At 42.9% G+C, this 25,751-nt stretch overlaps 1 protein-coding gene across 1 annotated transcript in view; it reads left to right on the top strand.

The window, feature by feature from the left end:
- The window catches only part of SLC38A9 (solute carrier family 38 member 9), a 396,909-nt gene that overhangs the window by 44,191 nt on the left and 326,967 nt on the right, over window positions 1–25,751 (top strand). Inside the window, exon 3 of the mRNA XM_078675090.1 lies at window positions 4,357–4,501. Within this exon, the coding sequence (XP_078531216.1) occupies window positions 4,357–4,501 (145 nt within the window). The remainder of the gene's footprint in view (window positions 1–4,356; window positions 4,502–25,751) is intronic.

The following is a 25,751-nucleotide window of genomic DNA, read 5'->3' as shown; positions in this document are numbered from 1 at the left end:
CTGCTATGAGCAATGGGATGCTGCTAGGAACCAGCAGAGGGAATGGTCACATTGGTAAAACTGCATCTGTGTAACAGGAAGTTGCCAGCCACACAGGGCACTGTTTCCCCCATGCACAGCTGAACCTGCCACTAAATTCAGTTTTTTGAGATATGGCTGGTGGTGCAGTGACTTGTCTAGCAAACCATGCCATTCTATGGTCAGTATGCCTTTTATCCATTAGTTGTGTTCTAACAAATGTGTAAGCGGCTCCATGGACACCTTCAATTGCAGAGGCAAAAGGGTGAGCTCTGTCTAGTCCCTTATATCAAAAAACAAACCTTGGCAAAGCCAGTAGGTCTGCCTTTGGGTGCCAGCCTCTTGGCTTTGTCAATGCTTGCTTTGTTTCCTCATGGTTTTTAGTAAAACTTTATTGTTGGGAAAGCTGATGGGTCTTTAACAATATAAAAAAGACATTAGCTCAGCTAGTGATGTAGGGCATCTTGCTATTACGATTATTCTTGCCTCTGATAGTTTTAGTACGATTGCCCACCTGATCATTCATTGAGGCTACTGTGTAGTCATATTACAAATCGGGTACTCCTAATCTTCTCTCTGCCAATGGGAGGGTTTGACTGCCCAGATGTTATGTTAGCAAAATAATATAGAATTCTACATGTCCCATAACAGCTGTTGGTAGCTGGCGCCACACAGCTGAGATGCTCTGTTAAACTGTGACAACTTGAGTGTTCTTGCCATCAAGTAGTTTCATAGGGTCTCTATATAGTCTAACCTCCATGTACTTGAAGGTGTCTCGTATCCATTTGATTCCCCGTTTTTCGCTCTGTGCAACATCATGGTCGGTCATGCCTATCAAATGCAAGGCAAAAGGGATGTATTAGATCTGTTCACGCAGAGTCCCAAAGCCTTACCAAATTTGTCAAAGATCTGTATTATCTTCTCCATACCTTTTTTAGGATCTTAGAGAAAGGAGTGTAGTTAGGGTGTCTCTTACAAGTTCATTTTCAACAAAAACGATGTGGTAAAGTCATTGGCTGATATGGAAGGGTCTATTGATCAGTGCGTTTTATGGCAAGAGAAGGTTACTGATAGTGGATGTGATGCAGCGTGGGTGATGGTGGAGCAATGTCAGAAGGTCTTGCAAGTATGAGGATTTGGCATGAAGTGAACAGGCTCTTTTTTATTCCTCCGCGTTGTTGGTTGTTTTGTTCTTTCGCCATGTGTGTAGAAGTGCTCTCGATTTGGTTTAGAGATTGCTTATGTTAGTTGATACCAAGAGTTGTGGACGTGATCAATGGGGATGAAGTTGCATAATGGATAGTGTAAATTAAAAACTTATATCAAAATACTTTTTAATAGATTGAACTATGTATTGTTTCAAAGTGAAATTAGGTCAATATGTATTTTATTCAGTAATGCAGAGGTAGTCATAGGTTTAGTTTCCTTTTGTTGATTGGGATGCATATTGGCGTTGGGAGTACGGGTGGAATATTAACTAACATGTAAAATGTCATGATCGCATTAGAAAAAATTGAGTGAGGATGCAGACTAGAATAAAGTATCGAATGCAAGTATAGGATTAAGAGGTTTCCCTCATCTATAAATTGTCAATAGGACTCCTTACTCAGCATCATTTTCCTATTGTCATCGACTTAATTTTAAAGCTTACCGAATTACATTTCCCTGAGATCATATTTTCTTCCTTGCTGAAATCCGTTTTGCAGGCCATAGTTCCACCTTTCTGCAAGCAGCAGAGCAGTTCCCATCCCATCTTAGAAAAACGTACTTTCATCCTGCAGACCAAGATGAGACTCAGCCCTCATTTATCCCATGTTCAAACTTGTCGAGTGTGCCTTAGTGAGCAGTTCTGGGATTTTGGGAATTTCCTATTTTCTTTGGTATAATTCTAGGATGGTCTCTGACTCCTCTAGGCTTCTCTAGTATAGATAATCCATTGTTGCCCCTAAGATTCTAGGCCCAGGTCTAGGTACAGAGTGTACAACTCTTCTAAACTATCCTTAGTTGTGGTCTGGTTCATGAGAGATCAGAGGATTTTAATATTGTTGTTGTACTGTTACTTCTGTAATAAAATCAGTATTGTTGCAATTTATTCCTCAAGTGCATTGCAATGTATAGTATGTTTTCAGACAAATCTCTGAAATGATCATTTTTTATGGATTTGGGATACTTCTAGTATTTTATTCTTTAAGAGTTGGCATGTGTAATGAATGTATTGTGCAACTGTCTATGAATTGTTACATTGTTTAGATTTTGAGATGATAAGCAACAGTTTATCAAGTATTTTACTTTCTAAGATTTGAAGTGATGCTTAAATGTATTTTACTGTGAGTTTTGTGTCCTTTTTGTGTGGGAGCAGGACAAGTGCTGATTTCATGCTCCGGTAAGCACCTCGTCGCGTTGGAGCATGCAGTCAGTTTAGGGTTTAACACGCCACTTTTCTTAGGAGCTCACAATGTGCAGTACACCAGTGAGCATACAAGAGCGAGTAACGGAACCAATTTTATGGCTTTCATTCAGAATTGGACCTCTCTTAGACCCTCCGTCAGTACTACTGAAGAAAGGTACTTCCTCAGACATTGAGTTATTGATGTGGTTTCAAATCTTCTTATGAGTCTCTAAAGTCCACTTTGGTGGTGAAAGTACTTGTTAAAAATGGATATGACATATAAAATGGTTTAGGAGCTTTGCTTATTCTTTAAATATTGTTGACCCCTGGTAAACTCATCTGCTGTTGTACTGAGGCAGCTACAAAAGGACACTCTATTTCAAATCTATTGACGATTGAACGTGGATTTCTGATTTGTGAGATCTAGCATTTCACATTGAATTTGCAATTTTACAGTCAACTAATGCAGGTTATTCAAGGCAGGAGTAAAATTTTACAATATCCATGCTCCCAAAAATATTCATAATATGTAAGAAAATAGACAAGATAATTGTATTCAATTCCACTTTCACTTGTCAATTATGTTCAGTTGTAATGTCATTTGATCAGTATTTTCTGGCAGCTATCTATGAATGTGATAATACCTAACCGGGGTAAGTGATCTGTAAGCCATGTTTGACATACAGCAGCAATCAGGGAGGAGTTAAGATTGATCATGACAGGTCTTTGGTGTTTTTACACAATAAATCCATCTTTAGTATGTTTTTTGGTTAATCTTAGTGAGCAACGCATGCTTGATATGAAACCCTACCTGTGTCTTTACTAATATTTAAACAGTCTGCCAGTGATTATATCCATTTTAGGTCTTGCGTATAGACACCTTTTTGCTTGTCTTGTCGAAGACCTAGTGTGTACAATGCCAATACTTTGAGGGGAAGGCCAGCCCATTGCTTATCATTCGTGGGTACTGTTGTCAATCTATTTCTTGCTTCATGTTTATTAACTTTCCTTCCTCTTCTTGTGTTTGTCCCTCCCCTGTAGAATACATTTCTCTTTTCAATTGGATCACTTGAACCTTCCATGCCTCGCTTTCAGGACCATCTTTTTTATTTTCATAGGCTCTCCTATGGAGTAGTCAATCTCTTCTACTCTCTCACCATATGCTGTTCACTCCATGCCCATCCCCATCACATTGCACTCTGTGTTGCTCCACACCTTACCCAGCTTGTCCCTAAAAGCATATTATCAGATATATTACCTGGTTTAACGAAAGGGCAGACTTTAATGTAGTTTTCTTTTATTCCCTGCCTTCCACTTGTTTCATGCATGAAAGGCCAACTTTGATACACAAAGGCAGCACTTATGGTGCTGGTGGATGGTAATGCTCCTGTACCATTCAGTTTGATGTTAAGGAAGAAGATGTATTTAGAGCAACTGGAAATACATCTATTCTACAGGGTCCCTAAACCAGCTCTTCAGGCTGCTGCAGAGCACCAAATGTCTGTGGCATTTATTCTAGATCCATATTGTGTGGGAAGAAAAATGGCAAACGTTGTCCTTTAAATTCTGACACTTCCTCTGACAGCTGTTATTCTGATTTAAGTACCTGCAACATACAACTGTTTGCTTGAAGCTGGATCATGTGCAACATATTTAATACATTCAGTTCAGTTTTCTGCGTGAAATGTAAAAAATAAATCATGTCAATTTCAACTTTAGAAATGCCATCAGTTTTTCAGTTTGGATATGCCTCCAGATATGTTTGCTCTTCCTCCAGTATATTGAAATTAATGTTGTTTTACTTTTACGCTTTCAACAAGCACTGGCAAAACTAGTAGCTTAGCTCTTGCATTATAAAACCGAGAACTAGTGGCTTAGCCAATGCTTCTAAAGATGATTTTAAATGGTTTTCTTTGTAGTGATGCAAATTGTATTTCTTTCTGCAACAGACCATTCTATATAGAGCCTACAAATATAGTCAGTGTGAACTATGATCCTGAGGATGATGTGCAACAAGTTACAGCCCAAGCCTCTGCAATGAACAAACGAATTCATTACTACAGCAAACTCTCTTCCAGATCCACAGCATCGCTGGTAAGTAGTTTCTCTGCTTGCATATTTGTATGACCTTTCTTGTCCGGTTTACAAGTTGATTTCTTTGCCTTCGCCACCCAAAGTGCAGCCGTTTGCCCTGTATTGCACTTTATCTAATAATTAAAAAAAAAAAAAAGAGCGACAGTTGGTATGTAGGGAGTGCAGTTGGAATTCAGTTGTGTATGAGTGTAGATCTGCTTCGTAGGACCTTCATTGATAGTCATAAATGTTAGAATAATTCCCGGCTGCATACGTGGACCACAGAAACTTTAATATACATTTTTTTTGTCCATACAAATAATAGCACCAAGTGCCTTTTCTCCATATGTCCGTGAAATTCATTATTCAATAGATTCCTATCTGTCGTGATGTTTTTTATTGTGGATTTTATGCCTTCAAAATGCCTATTAGTAGGTTGCATTGGAGCATGTGAAATGTAAAACTGTCTAAATCAAGGTAAACATGCAGCCTGCTTGGCTTATATTGAGAATACTGAAAACGGAGTCCTGTCACTTTAAGACACTGCAAGGTTCCCTTGCCCTTAATGCATTGTATAGCAGTTGATTTGCTGAGACGGTTCTTTTTCTAGCTTATGAGAGAATGAATTCAGAACACTTGTCAGGCTTCACACTTCAAAAAAATCTTGGCAGTTTGAGTCTGTAATATTCTACTGATCTCTTTACTTGACTTTCCCTACCATCCTTTCTTGAGTGCAGTAATTTGTTTCCTTCCTCCGTTTCAGGGAAGCCTTTACTTTTCTCAAAGTGTCCATTAAGTTGAAGAACGAAGGCAGGCCCAGACTCGCATAAGGTGTGTGTTGTCTGCCCCCTGGCCTATCATTTTGTTCAGGAATGTGACATTTGTAACAACATGTGAAAAAACAAAAGCTAAAGAGCCGGGAAGGTCTAAGACTTAGGAACAGGAGAGGATAGAAAATGAGAACAAGCATTGGCATAGCCAATATGTCTCACCTTTGGGGCCTTATAAGTGTTTAGTCATTCAACAGTTAATGTTGTTGCAGCAAGGATATTGTGTTGAATAACTAAATACTTATAAGGTTCCAAAGTCGAGACCTATTGGCTATACCAATGCTTGTTACATGTTTTGCATGCACACATGCAATGTGTCGCATTAAAAGTAGTCTCACTGGCTTTGCCAGAGTTCGGGAAAAACTATCTAAAAGGATTGATTTCCGTATATAATGCATAAGGATAATAAATAATTGGATATGACAAAATGCATGGTGATTTTTTAGATGAATTACACAAAAGCCAGTAGGAGTTAAGGCACAGGTCTGCACCTGGAAAGAGAGCAGGGTTCAGGTGTAGGCTTATTTAAATAATGGTATGACTGCTAACAATTTAAAACAAAAATTTAAAAATATGCATTGTCATTTACAATGCCAAAAGCTCAAACTTGCGTAAATGCAAGACCTATTGCATTGCTAATGCTTGGTGTCTCTATGAACTACCCAGCCTGCCATCACGTAGCTCTAGCACCCTGACATTCTACATTCCCTCCCATATAACAATGCATATAAAGGTTTTACGATGCGCCGTGCCTCACACTTCTCATGACACAATAATATAATTACATGGAATGTGCGGGAAATGCACACCCCTGCACTCCGCTACCCCGTGTATTCGTATTTGAAGCGTCGCTCTGCACACATTGAACTATTGCAGGAAAGTCATTTAACTAACATAGAAGCTATTAGATTGCAAAGACGCTAGCGGGGACAGGTATACACTATATTGTGGGTTGTAGGTGTTTATGTTGCAATGGTATCTACCAATAGAGCTGAGAAGAAAAAAGTAATTAAAGACAAAAAGTCATGTAAAAATACTGCAATAAACAATTGCATCACACTGTATCAAGCATATCCAGAAACACAGTGCAGGGATCAAATAAGGTCTTCTGCAGTTTGTGGAGCCACATCAGGCGGGGCGTGGAGGGGATGGGGGAGAAAAATCGGTTCCAAACTGGGGACCATTATCAGCTAACTTGCAGTGGTCTGTGTGTAGCAGTGCAAGAGCTGCAATCAGTGTCTGTCTTACTTTCCAAAGATGCTGGTGTGTTTTCCAGTGAGGCTACAATCCCTTCAACCACCACCAGCACCTTGTCTAGCTTGCCCACAACAGATGCAGGATGACAGGGCTCCTCCAGTGCATTTGTGCCGCTGACTGCCTGGTCAGGAATTGTGGAGGAGTGCGAGTATGTGCCTTGAGTTCTGATACATAGGCAACCCAATGTCAAATGACATTCTAAGTACTTGCTGAACAGAAGAACAGTCTATTTCGCAATCAGGGCCCGCTCACCAGCACTTCAGCGATCCCTCCAGCGCGGCAGCACGAACAGCCCCATTTAAGTAGTAGAATCCTATCCAGGCAATAAACTCAGGATGTGAAAGCAACAGGGTGGCAGCTCTAATGCCAGGTCGCCCCGCAGGTACAGCAGCCAGGCTGCAGCCTCACAAGGTAATGAGGCTAGGTACCGCTGAAAGGCCAGAGCAGGTGTCTGCCAACAGAGTTGCGATCAACACTTGGAGGACCCACTTGGCAGCACTCTATAGCTGTGTGTTGTGTCGTATTTGGTATGTGCTATTTGGTGATTGGTGTGTGGCTCTTCAGTGGTGTTTGGTGTGCATGTGTTATGTGGTGCGTGTGTGCGTATCTATGTTCTAGGCATTCCTGTAGAGCAAAGGCGGCGGACACCGGAGAGGGATGGTTTGGTTGTTGTTTGAACCACCAAGTATTATAGATATGCTGCTGGCAAAGCACCAAGCGCGTGCGGATCAGTCACAATGGTTCCCACAAGGTTGATCCGAGGACCAAGTGCTGCGCTAATTAATCCGAAATGGGAAGGACGCGCATCTGCATACATATTTACGTCCATTAGGGACTGAGCAGAGTGCTGTATGAATGGCACTTTTCTAATGTTGCGCATTTTACGAAAGTAGTTGAACACAAAAGAACGGGCCTCCACTAACAGCCACCACTACACCGAAGCAAAATGAAGAGCTGTGTCTGTGCCCTGAAGGGCATTTCCACACTGATATCTTTGATCAAAGTCAGCGAGGTACTTTTGAAGGTCTCGTCTTTGACTAAAGCTAGTGCTTCAAGGATCACTCATGTCAAATTAATATTTTGCTGTGACAAAAAAACAGCTATCCCAGTAAATCACTTGAGAACGCGAATCACAAGAGCTGTCAGTGTTCACATCCACCGTTAACAGGCTGCAACAGCACCTTCCCTAGCGTTGTACAAGCTAAACAAACAAACGCTAAACCACAAAGTGAAACCGTTCGCGAGAGAGAGAGAGAGCAAGCACCCGGGAGTGCTGCGTGTCTGTGCGCACATCTGCTGTTTTTTGAAGCACATACTCGTGCTTGTGGCGCGCCGCTGCGCACTCCCGCAAGGCGTATGCCGCCACAAGCACGAGTATGTGCTTGGAAAAAGAGCTGCACGACTGCTATAGGTCTCCTATGGAGTGCATGCTCAGTGCGTAGGCGAGATCTAAAAAAAAGAATGGCGAAATCTGCCTCCCAGTCTGCCATGGAGAGCCTGCTACCTCCTGGCAAAGTCTCCCATAGAGGTTGATCTTAGGAGATAATATCAGGTGGCAAGGAGTGTCATCAACATCACTCTTAATATCAATCACAATTGATGTAAAAGGAAGCAATGTCGCTGTTGAGAGCCTCAACCCCTACATGCTCACCTTCAAAAGCTAGATCTTCTGCATCACAGAAGGCACTCGTAAGTCTTTCACATTAAGACACTCAAAAACAGTTGCGACAAGAACACCTTCACCCTTGACGTTGACGGGAACCCACACATTATTGATTAATTCACCATCTCAGTGATCATGATAGCGTCACCGCCGCTGTCGGTGCTTTTGTCTTTTGCTGTACATTTCCAAAGTGTGTCTTCTCCTTAAGCAATAACCTCACTCAAGATAACACAGAGGTTTTCATCTTCCTTCATCTCACCGTCACCAAAGAAGAAACTTGGAACTGTTCAAGAAGAGAGTGCTTCAATGCCTCCTCTCCAGGCAAAACGTGTTTTGTTTGCTGGAGTCTGCTAGACCCACAATTTACAACTACTAAGCACAAATTACAATTTGAATAAATCAAAGGCAAATTATTTATTAAAATTTCATCATTCAATAAAAAACATAATAATTACACAGAATTCACTTATAAAATTATACAATTAAACATTACAAATCATGACACTTATCCAAAGAAATCACACTAATTCATAAAACATCATTATGACCAGCATAATTGGGGCAGACAAAAAAAAACAAGCTGTATGATATTGGGTTTATCCAGAAACCTATCTGATACACTATTTCTAATACATTCAGACAATCTGTATTCGGGAAATTAGTGTCATTTGTAGGATTGTACTTTATGATGCGTCGACGCGTTTCGATGGTTTGTTTCTGGTTAAACCATCTTTATCAAGACAATCACTTTATTCTGTCTCCGAGGGAAATTACACTTTCATTCCCTGTATTATCTGGAGCCTTTCTCATTTGTGTCCATAAAATTCTGCAGATACCTAGATAAATCTCAGGAAATATGTAGTTTCCCACCGTTATTTGGGGTTCTATTATTTGCAGGCGGGAACGAATTGAATTAGCTCGTTTCTCCGCTTGGCCCGTAATTCAAAGGTGACCTCTCTGCTCTTTTTTATATAAAAGCTGTGAGTGGAGGCCGGACAAATGCCGTCAAACTGTTCCCATTGGATTCAATGTCACTGACTCTCGGACACACAGATCAAAAGACAGGCGGACACTCTACCAAAATGCGCGGCAACTAAATCAGCAATTATAAATTGGCCTGCATCACCGAAGAAATATTGAATCTAATGGGAACAGTTTGACGGCATGTGGGGGAAGCGAGGTGAAGCACAACTCTCAGTCCCTGCCATCTTGCAGATGGGCGGACCCAGCCAAGCATAGAGAGACATATGCCCCCTCCCACTGGAGGAGGGCACAATAGGGGTTGTACCCACCCCAAAGAAGGGACTTATTGGTCCCGACTGTTAAACGGTAAAAAAATTGTTTCTTGTTAAATTAGCCTCTGCTCTCAGCCATTTTGCGTACCAGCCCCATTTTGTGTTTCTGCGGGGACTCTGGTGAAGGTAGAAGTTACGTGTTCACTGAAAGCTGGTTGTATTGATAAGGCTCCTGTGTCAGAGTCAGCAGCCCTGCCCTGCCAAAGGGCCTACGTGCACAGATGTCTAATCTGTTAGCCCACCAATGCCTGTAACCTCCATTGCCTATCTACAAAGATGACATGGTATCCAGGCATATCACACTGGTTAGCAAAAGTAACTTAAAAAGTAATCTAAGAAATAACGTGCACAGTAATCTGTAAAGTAACTGAAAAGTAATTTCGAACTGTAGACTTACCTGTAAACCAACTTACTGCATTTAAACCTACATTCAACTGTTATTTCCTGCATAAAAACTTGCAAAGTATTATTTCACTTACCTGCACCAGGCTTGGCTTGGTTCTAGAAAGAAAATACCTAAATATTATTTTTATACTAACAAAATTGGTCTGAGTTCTGTCTTTAAGTGTGTGACATCATTTCTTGCCTGAGTCTGTAAAATAAATGCTTAACACTACCCTCTGATAAAGCCTTAGTGCTCGCCCACACTAACACAAATAGAGAGTAAGGTGCTATCTGCGTTTATCTCTGCCTACCTTTGGGGCTCCACTGCCCCAGGGTCACTGAGCAGTAGACATCACCAAGAAGTCCAGAAAAGGAAAAGAGGCATAGATCTTATTTAAGTCCAAGGTCCCCTTAGTCAGACTCAGATGATACTCCACCATTTTACACTCTGACGACTCTACCTGTCCTGTCCGTGTCCTGGGTGTCCAGTAGACGACATTAGGATATATCAGTAAATGCTTGCTAGAGGAGCAGCAAAACTAAATATTCAAATGGAGACTCCTCAGCGAACAGTTTTAGTAATTACAGAAACTCTCCAACCAAAAGCAGCACCAAAACCTTCAATTTTAAGGCAGCTCGATATTGCTAAAAAGAAGTTCAAGACATTGGTTAAAAGTATAGCGACAACACCTTGCCTTATGAAAAAATATACACAAGAACCAGAATTGCTGAAAGCAGATCCCCAAATAGCACCAAGTTATTGTAATTTCTGTTAGGCGCAAACATCGTAAGCCTCAGAGTCCACAACCCCTTGAGGGAAAGTAGGATACTTGATTCTACTGGCAGAAAAACGTGCAGCCAGTCCCGTCGCCCTCCTATGTTATGTGTATTTGTATAGGACACAACTCACTCGGGAGGGTAGCCTGGCGCTGAAGCAGGAGTTGCATGAGCCAAGCCACGGTCAGGGGTAGGTGAAGATCCAGGTCTTCAGGCTTCATATGTATTTTGGAAACTGAGGAGTAGGCTCTTATGTATGTATGTATGTATGTATGTATGTATGTGTCTTGTAAAGCGCACTGCTGCCCTGAGGCGTTGTGGCGCTGTAGACCGCTGGGGAACCCGTCCTGGCTTTCCCTGTGAGATGGTCTCTACTGGGTATCTCCAAGGTGAAACCAGGCATCCCCGGCGAATGTGGGGGGCCGTTGTAGAGATGAGGCAAGCTAATGCCCAGAGTTGCCGAGTGTGATCCCTGGTTAGAGTAGGCACCGAGGCGAGAATTATCGAGTCCACTGACCCTGGTCCACGACCCTGCCGCGTCGGGAATTGAACCCTGGTCCCGGGCCGTTCTCTGCTTCCGGGTCTGCCGCCTCTAACCAGTGAGCCACACCACTCCCCCTGTACACCACTATGTACAGGGGGCAGGCTGTTCCAGGCTTTAGGAGCAGGGTAGCAGAGGCCATGGCCTTCTGATCTGGTTCGGCGTATACAGGTGTGTGTGTGTGTGTGCGAGTAGGAGTTCAGCTGAGGTGTCTGGAAGTTTTGTGGAAGAGGATGCAGTTGTTGAGGTACATAGGGGTCAATGTTGTGTAAGTCTTTGTATGCATGCTTGAGGAGTTAGTTTGAAGAGTGCTTGTTAGTGGATTGGGAGCCATTGGGACCTTTGAGGTGGGGAGGACAGTTTGGGTGAGCCTGCCCGCAGGTAGATAGAGATTTGGGAGGGGATGATATTTCTTATCAAAGATTTTCCCAAACATCAGCAACAAGACTACCTAGAGATGGTCAATGAAGGCGTCCTGGTGTCTCACCAGGTAATAAGAGCAGCTATAGATCCAGAAGAACATGCCACAATAGACTACTGCAATGGAGTGGCCATAAGTGGAACATCTTGTCTTTGATTGGCCATCTTAAAGCCAGAAGCTCAACTTAAGATGGCTAACCTTCCTTTTTCTCTGTCAGCATTATTTGGGCAGCATATAGAGGAAGAAATGCTGCCATGGAAGTGCGAAGTGGAAATTTAAATTCAGTGGGTTTGGAAGACTATAAAAATGTATTCAGGCAGCAGTACAAACCAATGGTAAAAATGTATTTCCATCAAAGGATTTAATGACCTTACAATGGATGAATGAGTGGTAAACATCATAAATCATGGACCTCTATAGGATTCAAGGCTGTTCCACCTCTGATTCCTCCAAAACCAATGGCAAACATCGGCTTTATACCTTGAGGAAAAAGCGAATGCCCTCACCCTCATTTTCATAAAAGTGTGAAATACAGCTGGTTCCATCCAATCTACAAGGCCAAGGAGTGTACACCAGATACTTTTGAATAACCCGGTTAGGCTGCTTGCATAGCTTGTTCAGCCGGAGACCCAGTGATCTCCAATTATGCATGTTATATCAGGCGCTGGGGTGTCCATCTACGCACTGGGGTCAATTAATTCTTCTCCACTATCAACATATTGGATGTTGAATCTACCGACGCAACCAGAATATAAGCTGCATAAGCTAAAAGTTCAGTTTCAAAGCCTTGAGATTAAACGGGGACTATGGCTGAATTGGTTTTTAACTTACATATAATAGGGTCTATATAGATAGCAAATGGCAAAGGAGAGCATGGACACCCCTCCCTCATTCCTCTGTCTTTTGATTAATCCTTTTCCCAGGAGTTGCAACCTGGCCACTGGACACCTATGTAGTGCTTGTGTTGCTTTTATAAAACTCATCCCAAAGCCGATCCTTCTCATGAGTTCCCAATTGACCCTGTGGAATGCTTTCTCTGCATCCAACAGGGCCACAGCCATTGGTTCGCCCACAACCTCCGCTACATCAAAAAGTGTAATCCCCCATCGTATATGGTCCTTGGTATTTCTACCCCGAATAGATCTATGTTGATTCCCTGATACCAGCTTAGTTATAAATTCTCATCCGTGTGGCAAGCATCTTGAAGTACAGCTTCATATCGCTGTTGATCGGTGTGATGGGGTGATATGACCCTGAGCTGGCCGGTATCTTAATCTACAATCCTTTTCAATGTTGAGTTCCATGAAATATAAGTGAATGAATTCTAAGTTAGTAGTCATTTTTCAGAAACTACAGTCTTTGTAATATACATGGATATTATTTTTAGTCTGTTACCTTAATAACAGCCGAAGTAATTTTCTATCCTATATTCCATTAATTTCTCTTCTGATTAAGGCCGAAAAGGCTTTTGATACTGTTCAGTAGAAGCTCCTTTATTATAACCTACACGTCTGGGCAGAGTTGTTACAAATCATGTTGTAACTAATCATGTTACACCCACTATTGTTTACCTTTGTAGACCAGCCACTTACCTGAATTATAAAATGCCTCAAGTTTGTCTGTTGTTTGTTGGGTAGAGTAATTACAAAGCTATATGAAGATGGGATTGTTTGTATACTGCTAGGATGTAAGAAAAGAATTGATATTGAATAAGATTTTTAAATTCCATGAATTTTCTGCTCCAGATATTAACTGGGTTAAATCAAGATCTATTTTTGACTGTGGAAGTATCAGAGATTGGTGGCGAGTTTGGATTCAGGTGGTGTAACAAGTCTATTACATATTTGGTTGTAGTTTTTAGCAGAAACCTAAATCATAAATTATCCTCCCTGAGTACTGTTGTGGAAATCCCAGGGAAAGCCCTATAGTGCCTAAAGTCTTGTAATATTAACAGAAATATAGTTTCCAGATTAACGATATGTTTATCAAACAAATATTATGCCTACTTAAGAGTATATAGCACTTTCATGCCAATTTGGCCAAGTTGCTATGGTGATATAGACAGGCCAGAGACAAATGGATAACATAAGTTCTGCTGTACAGTGGGGTAGCTCTCATTAGAAGATTTTGAGAAATATTTCTTAGTGACTGAAACATATTAATCTCAGTGGTGACTGACCGTCTTTGAAAACGGTGGTGCTGGTTGACAAAGCCTTACAATAGGACCTTAGTTTTGGTTCCGTTCAGTTAAAGACCAACTTCCCTTCATTAGGTAGCTGCCTCAACCAGCCTTTCAGACACCTTGGAAAAATCATCCTAATTGCCGCTAACACGCAGTTAAAACAAGTTTGCCGGATGGAGGCAAAGATTTTGAGTGTTCTCATGAAAATCTGATTAAATAAATTGGATAGATTACATTTTTGTATTTAAATATTTATAAAGTATTATATAGCGCGAACATGAAGGTTTAGTTGGAAGTAATCTTTTATTAGTTAGATGCTTTACTTCCTGCCACTAGCAGCAAGCTATGACAGTGTAATACTGAGTTTAAATCTTGGCCACCTGTGCAAGGCTGCTCAGAGCATACAAGATTTGAGAAAGAGTCTTACGTGCACCATATGGCTGGATTGCATCTGATCAAGAGTGTAGGTAACCTACTCTCGCTTTGGTGAGAAGGCCTGGTTCTAAGCAACAGGTGAAATTACATAAAGAAAGTCTCCAGAAGAAGAGCAATAATGCTAAGAAGTAGGTAGTAGAAAGGACATTGCACTTGATTTTGCATTACCTATTTCTGCCATTATTTTAGTTTCAATTAGTTCAATTAACTTGGTACCTTGAAAAACTGCCAATCTCAATTTTTGTTGTATGACTGGAATACATTATTTAGTTTTTGTTACCAAAAAAGCATTTTACTTGTATATGGGGTTATTTGCACTCCTTTTCATTCATTTTCACACTGTTTGTTTTCCCCAACGGAGGCATTCTAAAGCCTGGGAAAAAGGACAGCCCTTTTTGTTTCCTCATTGCACAGGAATGTTGCTGATGTCATTCTGCTATTCAATAACTTTTTTGTTTAGCCTTGATATAAAGCTTTCAGGCACTGAACTATATATATTTCCAGTATTCATTTTTCTCATGATAGCAACATATTTACCATCTTCATGATTGAATGCCAGCAATAATAATGTTTCCTGGTATTTGTAGATGGGCAGCTGCTTCGTTATGCCTATGTGAAGGCTGCTGTTGTCCTAGACTTTTCATTCTTTTGTATAACTTGATTGGTCCTTGTTTATTGGTGTCTTAATGCAGGCTTCTAGTTTGATGTCTAGACTTTAGTCTGCATTTTTTGCATTAATATGTTTAGGAAATCGGGTGTTGGTACACATCTATGAGTTGTGTCCATTTCTTTTGTCTATTGCTCTTTTATGTAGATTTTTAGGGTTTTTCCTGAAGTATCTTTTTTCCATACTTGAGTTTTATATAGCGCATAGCTGCCCCAGGAAAGGAGCGTCCCAGCGCTAACTGGCAGGAATTGGGAAGCTACTGAATAAAGGCAGATCCTAAGTCAAAGGGAAAAGGTAAGTTTTAATGGCCTTGCAAAAAGCCAGGTAGTTGTCCATACTGCGGATATGCACAAGCAGGGAGTTCCAAAGTTTAGCAGCCAGGGTGCGGAAGAAACGTCCTCCTGCGCACACCTTCCTCACCCGAGGAACAACCTCCAGATGCTGGCTCATAGATCAAAATTGGCGTGTAGGTGTATAGGGTGAGAGCAGGTTTGCAAGAATACCTGGGAAGGAGATTCATAATTTTGAAGGCAATGCAGAGGGACTTGAACTCGATGCGCTTAGCCACCGGCAGCCAATGTAGTCTGTGGATGGTGTTAGTCGTGGAACAAGTGCTAGGAAGGCCAAGGAGAGTTTTAGCAGCCGCATTTTTGAAAACTCTGCAGTCATAGAATTTCAGCCTTGTTGACCCCCAGGTAAAGAGAGCTGGCATAGTCTAACTTAGACATGATGATGGCCTGGATGATGACTTGATGAATGGAAGGATCAAAGAAACCCAGCAGCGATTTGAGCCCATGCAGGAGTCCAAAGCAGGTCCCTGCAACTTTTTTGGTTTGGACCTGGAAACTGAGGGCCGAGTCTACCCATACACCCAGATTTTTAACCACCTGTTTGGGGTGGGTGCACAACCCAGGGTCGCCGCCCACCAGCGCTCGCTCCAAGGCTCAGAGTCTTTCCCTACCAGCAAAACCTCCGATTTGCTGGCGTTAAGCTGGAGACAGTTGGAAGTCATCCACTCCACGACAGCTGCAAGCTCGGTCTGGAACTTGAGAGCATCCTGCATGGAGTTGTCGGAGAGTACTACTACCAACTGAGTATCATCAGCATATGATACTACCGTTAGTCCTCTGCTCCTGGCCACAGCCGCCAACAGTTTGACATACAGATTGAATAGCGTAGGGCTCAACGCTGAGCCCTGTGGAACCCCATGTTTCACAGTATGTATCAGGGAGGTGAAAGGGGGGCTGCCACCTGGAAGGTTCTCTCAGCAAGGAAAGAGGCAAACCATCCCATCCCAGGGCCGAGCCCTCGATTCCAGCCTCCTTCAACTGTTGTAGCAAGATCTGGTGTGATACCGCATCAAACGCGGCGCTAAAATCTAATAAAATCAGCGCTGAAGTCCGTCCGGCATCTAAGGCTGCCCTCAGATGTTCGGTCACAGCTAGGAGAGCAGACTCCGTGCTGTGACCTGGGCGGAAACCATTCTGAGAGGCATCAAGCATGCTCTTGTTTTCCAGAAATCCTGTCAGAATGGAATTGATGTGAGCCTCAGCCATCTTGGACACCCACGGCAGGAGAGAAATGGGTCGAAAATTCTTCGGTTTGGCGATATCCAATGTAGTTTTTTTAACAGAGGCACCACCTTGGCTTGTTTCCAAGCCCTAGGAATGACCGCCATGTACAGGGACATATTAATCAGCTGACACAGAGGTGTAAGGGATTTTAGAAATTGCTCAGGCTTAAGCGGATCTGCTGGAGAACCAGATTTAACCCTACTACATAACATACGCAACTCATCCTGGGATATCAGAGGGAAGACAGCGAGAGTGCAAGTGGAGAGGGGTCTATGAACGGGCCCTGAACTCATCGAGGTGAGGGGAAGGTCCTGTAGATGTTCTCTGCCTTCTTAATAAAGAAGGTGGCAAGATCATCGCATTTCTGGTCAGATGAGATCCAAGGCGCCGTAGACGACCCTGCCACTTTAAGATCTTTAAGTATAGAAAAAATACTTTTAGCGGCATTACTGCTACTCCTGATTTTGTCTGCAAAATAGGCTGCCCTTTCCTTTGGTAGTTCTTGATGGCTGCCTGATAATGCCCTTTCGAGACCGGGTCATAATCAAGTCTCCATGCCCGTTCCAACCTTTTACATGCTTTCCGCATAGTAGCGAGCTTACGGTTATACCATGGACTGGGTTTATTATTGTGACTCTTAGACCACTTAGCAGGGATAAGTACGTCAAGGGGCCTCCGAATCCAGTCAGATAGAGCTTTATCTGCTACATTAGGATCATCAGGCATGCTGAGGGTGTGCATATAGAGAGGAGGGTATGGAATTGATCAATGTTCAGTTTGTGCCATGGACATTTGAAAAATGACATCTGAACCACCCTCTGAGAGGGCTCTACCCCCGATAGTGTTATGGGTATCAAATAATGATCAGACCAACTCATCGGGATAGGAGTATTAACTGCAAGGGCAGGAAAATTAGAAAAAACTGGGTCAAGCAGGTGGCCTGCAGAATGGGTGCGGCCTAGGACCAGTTGAGTCAGCTGACAAGCAGCAAGATCTGCTAAAAAACTACCCATTTCTGCGTCATGTGAACTATCTAAATGCAAGTTCAAGTCGCAAGTAATACTAAAACTGGCAGATCTCATAGCCAAAGAGCTAACTACATCAGTGAATGCTACCCTAATCTCTTTTGACTGCCCCGGCGGGCGGTATACCAGTAACCCAGACATAGAATAATTGCCGTTAAAGGAGATCCCAAAACGCGCCCTCTCACACCCAACTAAGACCTCTTTTGCAAAGGTGCAGATGTAGCGAGATTTAAAAATAACTGTGACGCCACCACTTCTCGTCTCTCTGTTGAGAGTCGCAATGCTGTATCCCCGGGGTAGTGCCAAACCTGGCTCAGTCACCATGTCAGCTGAGAGCCAGGTCTCTGTTAAAAAAGAGGACATAGGGAGATTTGTCCTGCATCAGGTCGTGCACCTCCGCAAAATGCTTTGCTAAGGAACGGCAATTAAAGCTGATAGAGCGCGCGAGGTCACCCAGCCAATAATTTCGCCGTTTCCGGCTTCGGGCCCATATACTTTCAATTCACACTATTCATTGACAGGGTGACTTCACGGGCTGCTACCAATTTGTGTGAATTTCCCTACTGTTATTACTCAGCGTACCCGACTTACCATCCACCGACACGGGTACCTATGACCTCAACGGATCAGGGAGCTAGCTGTAAAGGGAATGGCAGCAAAATACCAACTCAAATGACATTCAATACTGTTGTAAATGACCACGGACAACTGGAAGTTTTAAAAGCTTTATCTAAAGTTCGTTTTCGTTGAGCATTAAGTTTACAAGAATAAGGCAATCAATAATCAAGATAACGAAAAGTACATAACTATAGAGAAATAAAGTCAGGGTAATCATGGAAATGCTAATATGAGATGCAACAAGAAACGCTATGCATTTAAGGTAAAAGTTCTTTAGACAGTTTAAGTAAGGCCGTTCTAGACCATATCAGAAAATGACAAACTGCAATGCAAAATATGATTTCTAAAAGGTAGGATAACATAGGAACAAGTTTAAGAAAATATGCAATTGACTTTACGTTTCAGTAGTTGCGGCAAAAAGCATGGAAAAATCAACATGTGCAAAGGTGTCTTTATTAAAGCAAAGGACAGAAAAATAGAAAGGTGCAAGTTTAAGGATTTCAGAGCAATATTTACCTAGACTGGTGTGGAAACCAAACCCTGGCCACGGGTCAGTTAAGGACAGGAAACCCTCAAGGAAGGATACCCCTCAATGGACAGCAGATGCAGAATGAACACCCAGGAAAGGACAGGATACCCTCAGATTAGGAATCAGGACAGGACCTCAGGACAGGAACCCCTCAGGACAGAACCGCTCAGGACAGGACCGCACCCGCAGTTTGGAAGCAACGCCTGCGCTCCACCCTCTCTGCAGCTATCGATCAAGACCCCGATTGGGTCAGCGAACTCCCAGCAAAGTGCTTCGCCAGCACTTTAAGGTTCAGTAAAACCTTAGTCTATGGTCAATTTCGGACAGAGTACTCCGCAGTGCTCTGTATCTTCAGTCACCTATTGAGTGCGATGGGTCAGTGACAGGTCAGCTAAACCAGACAAGTCGGACAATTTCCCTAGGTGAACCCAGGGTAGATATACAGTTTGGGGACGGTGTACCACCCCCCAATGTTGCAAAGTGTCAGAATCCCTCAATTTGGATTGGTCCTAAGGTAGGATTTGGGTAACACACCAATCATAACACACTATTTGGATGCCTAATTTGCATCTTTGGGTACCGCCTAGCAAGATTGGGGTTCCCATGAGAAACTGCAGGGAAATACAATGACAATTTACATTGTTGCAGAGTAGGGACACATGGCTGCATTTTCCTGGGTTTTCAGGTCAGTTCTCAGGAGCATCTTGCCCATCCCTGCCAGCTGGCCAAGTTCCACCAGTCAAGGATGTCAGTTCCCCAGATGGAGGAGCATGCGCAGAAAGGCCCTCCAAGATGGCATTCGGCTCAGTCAGACCCCCATTCCCCGCGGTACATGAAAAGTAAGCGAGAACAAATTAATACATAGAAATAACATTATGGAAACACATCACAGGGTTTGTACTTTCAACTTATCACTATAAAATATACTTATGCAGTCTAAATGTTAACTACATATAAACATACACAAGAGCAGTGGCACGAGCAGTACCACGTTATTGGCAAAGCTATGTATTACGCATGCGCAACTATTTCCCTCCAAACCTGCAAACACGTCAGGACACGTGAGTGTGACTGACGCATGCGCAGACACTATTTCAAAGCAGCGGCCATTTTAAAAGACTCGAGTTAATTATTTTAGTAAAACACATAGGCAAGCGTCGGGAAACCTCGTTTAAACATAGAATAAACGTTAGTAAGACGTACAACTTATTACTGGATTACACACGGGCGAGGTTCATGAATAAAGCACGTCGCGAATGCGAAGCTTTGCTTCATCAATCCCCTCTTTGATGATATTTACTATCATCACAAAAATAAATGGAACCAGATGCCAACTTTTCACACCTTATACATCTCTATCTCTTCCAACAATTTGCTCAACCTTTCTTTCTCATCTTTAGTAGGGTGAGAATTCTTCACCCTTTTGTATATCTGATTATTCATTTCCTCTAATTCAAGTTCATCCACACTTCGTTTCACTCCTCTGGCATTCACTTGATGCTTTCCGGTGTGCTTGCGACATTTGCAACAGGCAAATATGAAAAATAGGATAAGACCTATAATTCCAATTGGCATCAGTATCTTAAACAATAAGCTTTTACCTAAGCTAGCAAACCAATGACCTACATTTGAGAGACCATCTACCAGTCTCTTCCAGGCACTGTCAACCTCGAGTGGTTTGAGTTCCTTTGCCAAATTAGTAATGTTTTTCACGTATCTTTTAAGCTGTACACTTTTGTCCGGAATATAAGTGCAACAATGTTGCGCCTTCAACATCCGGCAGACTCCGCCCTCTTTTGCTAATAAGGTATCAAGAGCAAGTCTGTTCTGCAAAACCATTGATCTGATCGCAACCATTTCGGTATTGACCAGCAGAAATCCATGAGCTGTCTCAGTAGACAACACATCCACTATAGTGGACAATTTGCAAATTCTGTGAGTGTTCAGAACCACTCCCACTCCAGGTATCAGTGCACTGAAAATACTACCCATTATTTCACCTATACTTTCTCTTTTACTGCGCACTAAGCCATTAGTATTTTCACTGCTTCCAGCAACTCCATTCACATGGTATATTTTCGGGAAGACAATGCCAAAATAGCAACTTCCATACCAGTGATCCGGCAATTTGAAATAAGCCTTGTCCCCACAGATATAATAAATTCCAGGAAACACAGGCTCTGACCCATTTTTGAAACCCCAACCTCCAATTACCTTGTAATTATGTTCGCATTCACTGGAACCAATGAAAATGTTATTATAATAGCTAGTCTTCTCGCTGTGAAGACATAGCTTGCCTTTCTTTTCAAAATCCAGCAACAGAGCAGGACCCGCCCCACCAGTTGAGGTGCCTTCCATGTTCTCTGCCCACCTTGGTCTTTTCTGACTTTCGTCATTTGCTTTCTTTTGTATTTTAATTCTCCTTTTCTCTGCCATGTTCAGGAACATCTTTTCCTGCTCACGCAAAGAACAAGTCAAGTTATCTCTGTGTGCGTCACCTATGTCAATATCACCAATAGTCAGAAAGTAGTCTCCCATATATCGTATCACGTCGCTTTTGGTATGTACAGGATTCAAGTTCCCACGTATAGGAAGCTCAGAAAAGATCACGTCATTATTAGAGTAATAGTACTGTAACGGTCCTCTTTTGTAAAATAAACTAGCTAAAATGCTACAGGAGATTCCATATGTCAGCGGCAAGTGATGGTATGTCACGCCTTCAGCTACAGAAGTAGGTAGCTTCATGCAGACATAGCAATCTTCAATTTCCATAGTCTCTACATAGTGTATTAACAAGTTTGCGAAAACATTTAAGTGTGTCCTGTTCTTAACTCCATGATAATGTAGTTCTCCCTCATCTGATGCTTCTAAGTCTTGTTTTGTTTGTCTCAGTGCTCTCATGTCTGGCTACACTCTGTGTTGTCAGCTCCTCACTGTCAGTATTTACAATTTCAGTAGGGACAATATTAGTATTTTTGCTTACAGCAAAGGGAATGAAAATTGTTAGTCCTATCCAGAGTAATATCAGTATAACTATACTACATACACATACCTTGCAGCATGTTTTGCAACGACTGCAACTAGGTCTACCATTCACGGTTGAATCAGACATTTTGGCTCAGAAGAAGTTTCTCGACCCCTCTTTGTGACTTTACACGAGTAGCTTACTTTGTGCAAATTCACGGTGGCTCGTCTTCTTCCTCGGCAGAGTACTCAGGAACGGGTTCTCCGTCGCTCTCGTCAGTTAGATCAAGATCTTCAAATTCTTCCAACACAAGTGTCCATTCAGGTGACTTGTACTTTTTGTTTTGTCTCTTTATTCGATCACTCCTTCTTTTGGAAGTGTCTTCTGGTTGTCCTGCTATGCGAGCACTTCTCCTTTCTTCTGCACGTTTTTCTGCTACCGTTTTTATTCTCAGTCTCAATTTCTTTATGTATCCAGGCTCAATGTGCTTTCTTTTCTTGAGTCTTTTAGTTGGTACTTGGACTTCGTTTTCTTCTCTGGCCCTCTTGTTCTCCTTAGTTTGTGGCAATTCTGTTTCAGTTTCTTCCTCTTCTATCTGACTGTTTCCAGGGCTAGCATCTATTTCTTCTGCCTGGTTACTAATCTGGCCTCGTTCAGGACAGTTTTGCGTCTGGTCTTCGAATGTCTCTGTTTCTGTTTCCTGAACACGTTCTTCTAATCCTATCTGATCCTGTTCAAGCACTTCGATCTCTGGACTTTCTTCTGCTCGAACTATTACGCTATGTCTAGTCTGTCCCTTCCCGATATCAGGAGTCAGTGGAGGAGTATCAATCACTTGTTCTGTATCCTTCACTTGTTCAGTATCGGGCACTTGCTCTGTATTATTCACTTGTTCTGTATCAATCACTTGTTCTGTCCCTGTCTGACCTTCTCCTTCCTCAGTTTTGATGTGAATCTCAAGATTCTGAGGTTCTTCGCCTGTGCCTTGCTTTTCCTCTCTAGTCCACTCTCTACCTTCCCAAAGTCGCTCACTTGTTCGAATGGGGTCTTCAGTGAGATCAATCAATGGAATCCACTCCTCTGGCCATATGCTCGGCAGCTCGTCTTCAGCTACTTCTGGCTCAGCTTCTTGGACCCCTTCAGCAGGCTGGACTCTTGGTAGTTCGTTTTCAACTATTCTTGGGCCAACATCTGCTGATTCTGCAGCTCGACTGGTACTGGGCTGTACGTCGTCAGCTACTTCTGGTCTGGCTCCTGCAGAGTCCTCTGCTGGACGCCCTTCTTCTTCAGGCTCCTCGTCTGGTAATACCTTCTGGGTGTGGCTGGCGTGTACCCAGCGTGGAACCCCTGCACACTTTACTGCTGTGGTAGTTACCAGGATCACCTGACGTTTCTCTCCCCACCTTGGCTCCAGGCAGCTCTTCCGAGTATGTTTCTTTATCTTCACCCAGTCCCCCGGGACCAGTTTGTGGAGGGGAGTCGTTGGATTGAGGATGGCGTCTTCTCCGATCTGGCGAGAGATAGAACGCACTTGGTCACCCAATCTCTTGCAGTATTCAAGCACCAAATCATCAGTAATACTCAACAGTTTGCTTCCTGGCACCCATGCTTGTCTCATCACTCTTCCCATAATGATTTCATGGGGACTTAGGCCTGTCTTGCGGTCAGGAACACTTCTGAGTCCCATCAGGACCAGGGGCAGGGCCTTCACCCAGGTCATTTTAGTTGCATCACACAGTTTTGCTAATCTGTTTTTGATAGTTCCATTTACTTGTTCCACTATTCCAGAAGCCTCTGGACGGTATGCACAGTGAAGCTTTTGTGAGATTCCAAAGGCCTTACAGAGTTCGTCGATCACCTCATTCTGAAAATGTCGGCCTCTATCTGATTCAATAGTGACTGGAACCCCGAACCTAGGTATCAGTTCCTTCAGTAAACACTTAGCTACTGTCATTGCGTCATTTTGGGGAGTAGGGAAGGCTTCCACCCACTTTGAAAATAAACAGACCATGACAAGGACATATCGCTTCCCTTCACAACGGGGCATGGTGATGAAATCAACCTGTATTCTCACAAAGGGACCCCCGGACCTCCCAATTTTTCCCAGTTCCACCACAGTTTTCTTCCCTGCGTTCATCCTTTGACATGGCAGGCACCTCTGGCAGAGGGACTCTGCTACTTTCCTGAACTTTTTACTGTACCAAGTCTGTTGGAACACTAGAATCATGGCGTCCCTACCAATGTGTGATCCTTCATGTATCAATCTCGCCATTGTGCTAAGTAAGTGTCTAGGTAACACAGGCATACCAGTTGGACCTAAGATGACACCATCCACACGTCTTGGTCTACACCCATCTTCCTTCCACTTCTCTCTCTCTTGCCAAGGTGCCGCCTGCTGCCACTCTGTCACTTCATCCCATGTAGGCACTTCTTCAAACACCTGAAGTTGGCAGCTGGTTCCTGGCCCCCCTCGTTTTGGATTTACGATATACCGATCTCTGGCGCACCATTGGGCCACTCGATCAGCAAAATCATTTCCCAGTGATACAGTGTCCATACTCTTCTTATGAGCAACACACTTCACCACTGCCAGTTCCTTTGGTAACTGGATTGCCTCTAAAAGTTCTTGAACGACTTTTCCATTTCGAATTGGGGTACCTGAGGAAGTCAGGAACTCCCTCTGTAGCCACAACTGGCCAAAGTCATGCACAACCCCATAACAGTACTGACTGTCAGTATACACTGTTATGCGTAGGTTTTTCCCAATTTTGCAAGCTTTTATCATAGCAATCAATTCGGCTACTTGTGCAGACTTTATGTCAAATAGATAACCTGCTTCTTCAATTTTTGTTAAGGAGACTACCGCATAGGCAGCACTCAGGCCTCCTTGTTCATGTCTTAGACATGAACCATCCACAAATAATTCCTTGTCATGCACAGGCAATGGTGTTTCTTTAATGTCTGGACGTGGCTTGGTATTGAATTCTGTTAAATCAATGCAATCATGCTCATCATCCACCCCACCTTCCTTATCCATTGGGTCGGGGAGTAAAGTGGCAGGGTTCAAAATACTGCACCTAACAATGTTTACATTTGCAGCACCCACAAGAATCCTCTCGTATTTAGTCAGCCGACTAGGGGTGAGATACTGAGTCTTTGTTCTGGTCAGTAAAATTACCACTCCATGTGGGACATACACAGTTACCGGATGTCCCATGACAATGGACTCACTCTGCTCTAAACTTGCGCAGGTAGCAGCTACTGCTTTCAGACAACCTGGTAATCCAGCAGCCACTGGATCCAGGGTGGCAGAGAAATATGCCACAGGCCTTCTCGTTGTGCCATGATCTTGTGTCAGGACTGACAACGCGCAATTATCGCGAGTGTCACAGAATAGGGCAAACTCTTTGGAATAGTCTGGCATTCCTAATGCAGGGGCTGTACACAGACAATCTCGCAGTTTGGTGAAGGCTGTTAAGCTTTCATCATCCCATTCTACAATATCTGGTGTTCCTCTCTTGGTCATTTTTATCAAGGGCCTAGCTAGGACTGCAAATCCCAGAATCCACTGTCTGCAGTATCCTATCACTCCCAGGAACATTCTGATCTCTTTCTGAGTACGGGGTAACTGCATCTTTTGAATTATTCTCACTCTTTCTGATATTACTTTCCTGACCCCTTTCTCTATCTGGTGCCCCAGATATTTCACTGATTTTGCACAAAACTGTAATTTGTCAGGGGCCACTTTATGTCCCTTTTCACTCAGGTGATTCAGTAGGGCAATGGTGTCAATCACACAATCCCTATGACTTTTAGACGCCACCAAGAGGTCGTCTATGTATTGCACTAGGACAGAGTTCCCAGGTAAGACCAAAGTTTCCAAACATTTTTTCAAGATCTGATTAAAGATAGAGGGGCTCTCTGTGTACCCTTGAGGGACCCTGTTCCAGACATACACGTGACCATTGAAGGCAAATGAGAAAAGAAATTTGCTATCTGGATGCAAGGGAATGGAAAAGAATGCATGACACAGGTCTATCACAGTGAACCACTCAGCATCCCAGGGAATCTGATACAGAATCACTGCTGGGTTCGGGACAATAGGGCA

This window comes from Lissotriton helveticus, chromosome 2_1 (assembly GCF_964261635.1).
Source record: "Lissotriton helveticus chromosome 2_1, aLisHel1.1, whole genome shotgun sequence".
NCBI classification, from domain to species: Eukaryota; Metazoa; Chordata; class Amphibia; order Caudata; family Salamandridae; genus Lissotriton; species Lissotriton helveticus.
The sequence above is the reverse complement of the archived record's forward strand: the minus strand, read 5'-3'. Positions and strand labels throughout refer to the sequence as shown.